This window comes from Myotis davidii, unplaced genomic scaffold (genome assembly GCF_000327345.1).
Source record: "Myotis davidii unplaced genomic scaffold, ASM32734v1 scaffold449, whole genome shotgun sequence".
Classification (NCBI taxonomy): domain Eukaryota; kingdom Metazoa; phylum Chordata; class Mammalia; order Chiroptera; family Vespertilionidae; genus Myotis; species Myotis davidii.
In genome coordinates this window covers 1,372,385-1,379,220 of record NW_006383007.1, presented here as the reverse complement: position 1 = coordinate 1,379,220, position 6,836 = coordinate 1,372,385, and the positions used below count along the sequence as shown (strand labels likewise).

Sequence of the window (6,836 nt, the reverse complement as noted above, 5' to 3'; positions counted from 1 at the left end):
CCAAAACAAAACCTTATGACAATGTTACTTCTCTAAGCTTAATATCACCTTTACAGCAATAACGTATAGTTTACGTATCTGAACTCAAAATATAACTAAAAAAATATTTATCATAGACTGCAGTGTTTATTCATGATGCCAAATGACTAGATATTCTTTGCCTTATAAAGCCATGATGCAACTATTTCAATAGAGTATTCTTAAGTAGTTCATGAATGCAAATAAAATACATATACCTTAGTAGTCAGAAAATTAAGCAAAATGTTTACCTGGATCTAGAGTTCAAGGTGCCCATGATAAGAAAAGGAATTCACTGATATTCAAAGCTGCATGCATTTCCCAACACTACTTTCACGTCTAGTAACAAAGGAACTACCTGCTGCATATAAGCTTCCTGCTGCTGCTGCTGCTGCTGCTGCTGCTGAGGATGGCGAGGCTGTAAATGAAGTTGCTGCAGTCTCCAGTCTCCCTGCTGTAGTTGCTGAAGGACTCTGTTTTGCTGCGGAGGCTGCTGAGGAGGCCCCTGACCCAGTAAATTCTCAGGGCTGACTCCAGGTCTCAGTGCTGCTAAAAGGAGTTTCCAGAAACTTACATTAACATACTCATGAATTTTTTTAAAAAATGGGTGTATTTCAAAACACTAATTCAATAATCCTTTAACCAAGGCATTTATATCCTTATTTTATAATACAGAAACTTCCATAAGCACATAGTCTCAAGGGATTATTTACTCTAAATCTAAATACCCACGAAAGTTAATTCTGTCAGCTGCAATGCTGAACAAGTCAACATCTTAGAGGCACTTCATCTTTCATATTTCATCTCTCCATGAACAAAGCAGCCATGTCAGTTTCTTCTGTATTACTCAACTCTGTCATGCATTGATATACTGTATTTGCCGGCGTATAAGACGACTGGGAGTATAAGACGACCCCCTAACATTTCCACTCAAAATACAGAGTTTGTTATATACTCGCCGTATAAGACTACCCCCTCTTCCGCACACCTTCCACACACCAAATAAAAGGTAAAACAATATCAGATTTGATTTTAACATTTTAATTTATATTCAAATGCTTATGACATGCAGGAAAACTGTCACAAGGCTGTATGTAATCAAACATATACATAAAACAGTGCAAGTTTATTACCGGTAAACATACCGGTAATTCACTAAAGAAAACACACTCTATAGACTGGTACCGTAGATGCTTCTCAGGAACACAGGCAAGCAGCCCACAACCTAGAGGGACTGTCAATGATAGAAGTAAGATAACAAATAGAGGGAGAGAGCAAGTGCCGGGCAAGTCCCTAGCAAGTTTGCTGGCGTGACAGTTTCACCTTAAAAGCCTTCAAACTCCTCTTCATCATCTGATATTAAAAGTTCATCAACGACATCTAGGTGCCATGATAGGGATGATAGGGGTTTGACTGGGCGACATTTTCTATGCTGTACTGTACAATGGGGCAGTATTGTGGTTGGCTGTTGGCTGTATACAAAGCCTGATTTGATTGGGCCCTGCTCCCTGTTTGCCCGCCCTGTCACTATAGCAGTCTGGTCCACCCTTGCATCAGCATCTCCCTGGGACCTCACTAGTGCGCAAGTGCGAGCTCTTCAACATTCTAACAGGCACCATGATAGCGCAAAATCGCGAATCTTCAATGCATATGTAAAGAAATATACGGTAACCCGAATTTACCACACTCGCAAAATCGCATAACAGCCGAGCATACACCCAGCAGCGCTGCTGATGCCTGAACGGTATGTGGAATGAAGTGGGCGGGCAGCGGGAGGCCACTATGGCACGGGGCAAGCACTATGGGCAGTCTATCTGAAGTGTACCTGGCGTATAAGACGACCCCCCACTTGGAGGCATATTTTTCAGGGCCAAAAAATCGTCTTATACGCCGGCAAATACGGTAAGCCTGTGTCTTTGCCAAAATGATCCTCTCCACCTAGAATGTCACTTTCCACCTACTACAATTCTTATCCTTAAATTTTTTTAACTCAAATCTCTCTTTCTTGTTCTTTCATCTAACACTTCTACTCAGTTTATAACTCAGTTTCATGCCTTGCTCGTATTAACTGTTTAATGGCTATGTCCTAACTAGGGCTGCAGAGGAATGAGGTAATGACTTATTTATCTCTTAGCATCCCAAAGAACCTTTTACACAACAGATTAATAAATGCTACTGTAATGAATGTATTAACACTGTCTCCTAAATGGATATTTATTTATAAGCTTCATAAATTTTACTCTAGGAATATCCTATGAATAAACTTTTAAAATTAATGAAAAAGGTACACACAACACCAGAAAAAAAATGAAATACACTATAATTTCTATATTCTCTGCCAATGAGTGACCATAAATTCAAATGCAACTCTTTAATCCTAAGGGGAAAAAGGAGAAACCGTTAAAGGAGAGAAAGAAGGGTCCTTTTCCATCAACATTAATATATTTGAACCTCTCCAGGCTTGAAGTATGACACCTCTGTGACAATAGCTTTTTCTAATTCTTCCAAGTATAAGAAACTGCTTGTTCATTTTAATTACTCCTGAAAATATTATAAAACATAAGAAAATTAAAACCGTAATTGCACCACAGACATAACCACCATTATTAGCCTTTAAGTATATTTGTTTCTAGTTGGAAGAGTATAAAAAAGTTAAGCTCCTCGGGTATACATTCTTCTTGTAGCCCTGATGTCTAGGGGAAGAATAGTCGTGGCTGGGTTTGGTAAAATCCAGTCACAAACCAATGATGATCATGCGATAATTCATGAGGTTCACCTCTTATATCACAAACTGTGACCTTTTTTAGTGTCATCAAGCTAAATAGAGCTCCTTGGTTCTCAAGACAAGGGTACGGAGCACCAGAGAACTCCCAAACAACATCACAACAAGCCCACAAGAAAACAATGCTTTCAAGTACATCATTAAATCCTCCTACCATATTCCCCATCTTGCAAATGATGAAACTAAGGCTCAAAGAAATTAAGTGAATTAACAAGTGAAGTAAAAGACAAATGATAAGTTAGAAGAAAATATTTATAATACCTTTGACAAAGAGCTAATATTCAAAATACATAAAAATAAAACCTTCAGAGGAATAAAAATAAAGACAATCTTCTTTCAAAATTGCAAAAATAAATCACAAAAGAAAAATGGCCAGTAAACACATGAAAGAGTACTATTAATCAGGAATATCTATACTAATAAAAGGGTAATATGCTAATTAGACCGGACATATTCTGGATGTCCATCCTGACAAATCAGGGGCCTCGCCAGGCTGCAAGTGGCCATCAGCCCCTCGCCCAGGCTCATCCAGGCCTGCCCCGCCCCCAGAGAGGATCCTTACCCTGATCAGGGGTGTGGCCAGCCTGCAAACCACCCCAGCCCCTCGCCCAGGCCAGCACCATCCCCAGCAGGGACCTCCACCCTGATGGGGATGTGGCCGGCCTGCAACCCCCTGTCAGCCCCTCGCCCAGGCTGGCCCTGCACCCCAGCGGGGACCCCCACCCCCAATTGGAGGTGTGGCTGGCCTGTAAAGTGCTCCAGGCTCCTTGCCAGGCCAGCCCTGCCCCCCAAGGGGACGCCCAACCTGATCCGGGGCCCCCTTCAGGGCAGACCAGCCAGCCCTCACCCATGCACCAGGTCTCTATCTATACTAATAAAGGGTAATATGCTAATTAGACCAGAGGTCCTTCCAGATAAAGCCATGGTGGCGGGGCCAAGGCAGAGGCGGTCAGGGGTGATCAGGCAGCAGGGGAGAGCAGGTTTAATAAAAAATAAAATATAAAATGAAAACTAAATAAGTGCTATCTATACTAATAAAAGGTCAGTATGCTAATTAGACCAGATAGACCGGACATCTTCCAGATATCCTTCCAGACAAAGCCACGATGGCAGAGGCCAAGGCAGAGGTGGTTAGGTGCAATCCGGCTGGCAGGGGAGAGAAGTTAGGGGTGAGCAGGCCAGCAGGGGAGAGCAGTTAGGGCAATCAGGCCAGCAGGGGAAGGCAGTCAGGGTGATCAGGCTGGCAGGGGAGAGCAGTTAGGGGGGTCAGGTCAGCAGGGGAGAGCAGTTAGGGGGATCAGGCAGGCAGGGGAGAGCAATTAGGGATCAGGCTGGCAGGCAAGCAGTTAGGAGTCAACGGTCCTGGATTGCAAGTGGGAAGTCCCGGATTGGAGAGGGTGCAGGCCGGGCTGAGGGACACCTCCTCCTGTGCACAAATTTCGTGCACCAGGCCTCTAGGTTAAATACAACCAAAAAAAGTTTCACCTATGAATGGGGAAACATCTTTAAAAACTGATCCTACCAACTGTTGACAAGAATAGGAATGAAAGGACACTCATACTGTTGACGGTAGTGTAAATTTTTGAAGTCTTTTCAGATAGCAACTTGGCATTATCTAACACATTTTAATTAAGCATATTTTTTTAACATTTTCCTCAGAAAAGTGTTCTGACATGTAAATCAAAAGTCTGCTATAAGAATGTTCATCCCAATACTAATAAGAGTAAATGCGGGCTACACACTGAACTGCTGCAAGTTTATTCCAAGAAGAAAAAGAATGGAGACTTTTTACATTTTTCTCTGATTATTGCTGTACTGTCTCAATATTTTAAAAGAATAGATCCGTCTGTTACTTTTTGCACACATGGGGAAAACAGTATTATTTTTCCAGCTTAGGCTAGAAGCACATGGGATAAACGCTGCCCTACATGGAAGGCAGCAGGCCTGGCACTCACAGCAAGGTCTTGTTTCCCAGATGAACATAAGCAATTTCACTCAACACCAACACCAGACAAAGCCCTCTGTGACCATGGTGGATCAGGACAAGACCACTCCATGACCATGTCTCGGCCCTGACAAAATCAGGAACTCTGCCCATACCACAGAGTGGCCTAACCCTCCCTTATCCTGCCTAACATGAGGAGGGCTGCTTCTTCAGCTGAGGCTTTGGCTTCCCTCCTCCTATTTATGAAGACACCTAATGATATCACACACGCCCTTCCTAACTCCTTCCATTCAGAGCAAAGCCCCACTTCCTTATAGCCTCCCCAAAACTACCTAACATAAGCTAGATCCGTTAATAAGGCTTTTCAAATACCACTTTACTGAGGCACTCCCACAGATCCCCATGGCATATGAGTAATAAACCCATTTGTCCAAATACAAGTGTGATGCTGGTAGCCTTTGCCTGAAGGGCATTAATACATAATTGACTAATAGGATCTCCAACCCAAAAAAGTAAAAAGAGAAAAAATAACACACTGAATGTTTACTATGAAACATAATTTTCCTAGATATCATTCATACACCTTTGTTATTTACTCCTTATGACAGGAAAAAGTTGTGATTCCCCTTTTATAAAAGAGAACAGTGAGATTAAGAAATGGTAAAATGAGAATTGGACACAAAGGGTTTCAAATTCCCCTATTTTTCCCTCCCCTCTCCCATAAAGTACTCTATCTGGTATACGTGATCACCACAGAGATATGCAGCAATATGTCAGGTAACATAAACATTACCTTCCCTAAGCATTTATTTTACTTCATAATAATAACAGTATTTAATAGTTAACATTTATTAAGGACATATTATGTGACAGGCATTGTATTAAACAGTTATTTAATCCTCACAACAATCCTATGAGAAATATTAGCATTTTACTAACATATATTACTAAAAAATGGAGGGGTTAAATGCGGGTTCATGAGTTTTAAAATATGGGATCTTAACCATTAGAGTAATCTAACTTAGAACATCTGAACATAAAAAAAAACCAAACAACATATATCATGAAGTAAAGTGCCAGAGAGGGTTTTCTTGAGATGGGCCTTCAAGTTATATCCCCAAACCTCTGACAGAACAAGTTTACTCTCTAATGGTTAGGGATATTTCTTTGGGGAAGGGGGAGATATTTTTTTTTTAAATCCTGTACTGATTCAAAATGCTTAGAAGATATTTTATATTAGAAAAACAATTTTTCTCAAAACCAGATGACATGACAAATTTCTATGCTGTACTGTCCACACAGTCCAAGACAGACCCTGTGGCCAAGGCTCTAGATCAGTGCAAAGACATAGAACTTTGTAAGGCTAGAGTTCCAACTTCCTCCTTCCCAATACAATACAGGATTTTTATATTCCTGAACTTTATCATCAACCTCAAACCCTACTAGTTGATGACACTAAGGATAAACAAATGGTGGGCTTTGTATACCATACTTTTGTATGTCCTACAACTTTAGGAAAATAATTGAGTTTATTAGACATCAGTAGAAAGTTTCTTAAAGCATTACATTATCTGCTTCACAACAGTAAGTTTGAAGTAATTTATATGCCTAGGAAATCAAAGGTGTGTTTACATTAACTATAAATTAATTCTTCAGTTGGCAGGGCTATATTACCTTTTGATCTGTGGTTACTGAATTCCCCAAGCAAAGGGACTTTAACAGGTGTTGCTGAACTCTGAATGGTCAGCACACTGGGGGTGGCAGTAGTAGAGTTGGCCTTTGGTCTTTGTCTTGGTGCAATTGAGGTTTCTGTTGGTCCAATGGAGTCTGTTATTCTACAAGAGAAGAATACATTTCATTCCAAATATTGGGATTATTTATAATTCACTCTCTGTTCTATAAAGCATCTATTTCAACAGATGCACTTTAATCATTATTACAATCATGGTAGAGTTCCTGGCTCCTTCCTAAGTCTCACTCACAAGTTTTAAATGTTTACTGTGCTATGCTGGTATGGCTCAGTGGTTGAGCATTGACCTATGAACCAGGAGGTCACGGTTCAATTCCTGGTAAGGGTGTACCCCGATTGCA

At 40.9% G+C, this 6,836-nt stretch overlaps 1 protein-coding gene across 1 annotated transcript in view; it reads right to left on the bottom strand.

Annotated features, from left to right (window-relative positions):
• BMP2K (BMP2 inducible kinase) overlaps window positions 1–6,836 on the bottom strand; it is a 104,168-nt gene that overhangs the window by 36,940 nt on the left and 60,392 nt on the right. The window contains exons 10-11 of the mRNA XM_015557639.1: window positions 6,420–6,580; window positions 347–567 (exon numbers count right to left, since the gene is read on the bottom strand). Of these exons, the coding sequence (XP_015413125.1) occupies window positions 347–567; window positions 6,420–6,580 (382 nt within the window). The remainder of the gene's footprint in view (window positions 1–346; window positions 568–6,419; window positions 6,581–6,836) is intronic.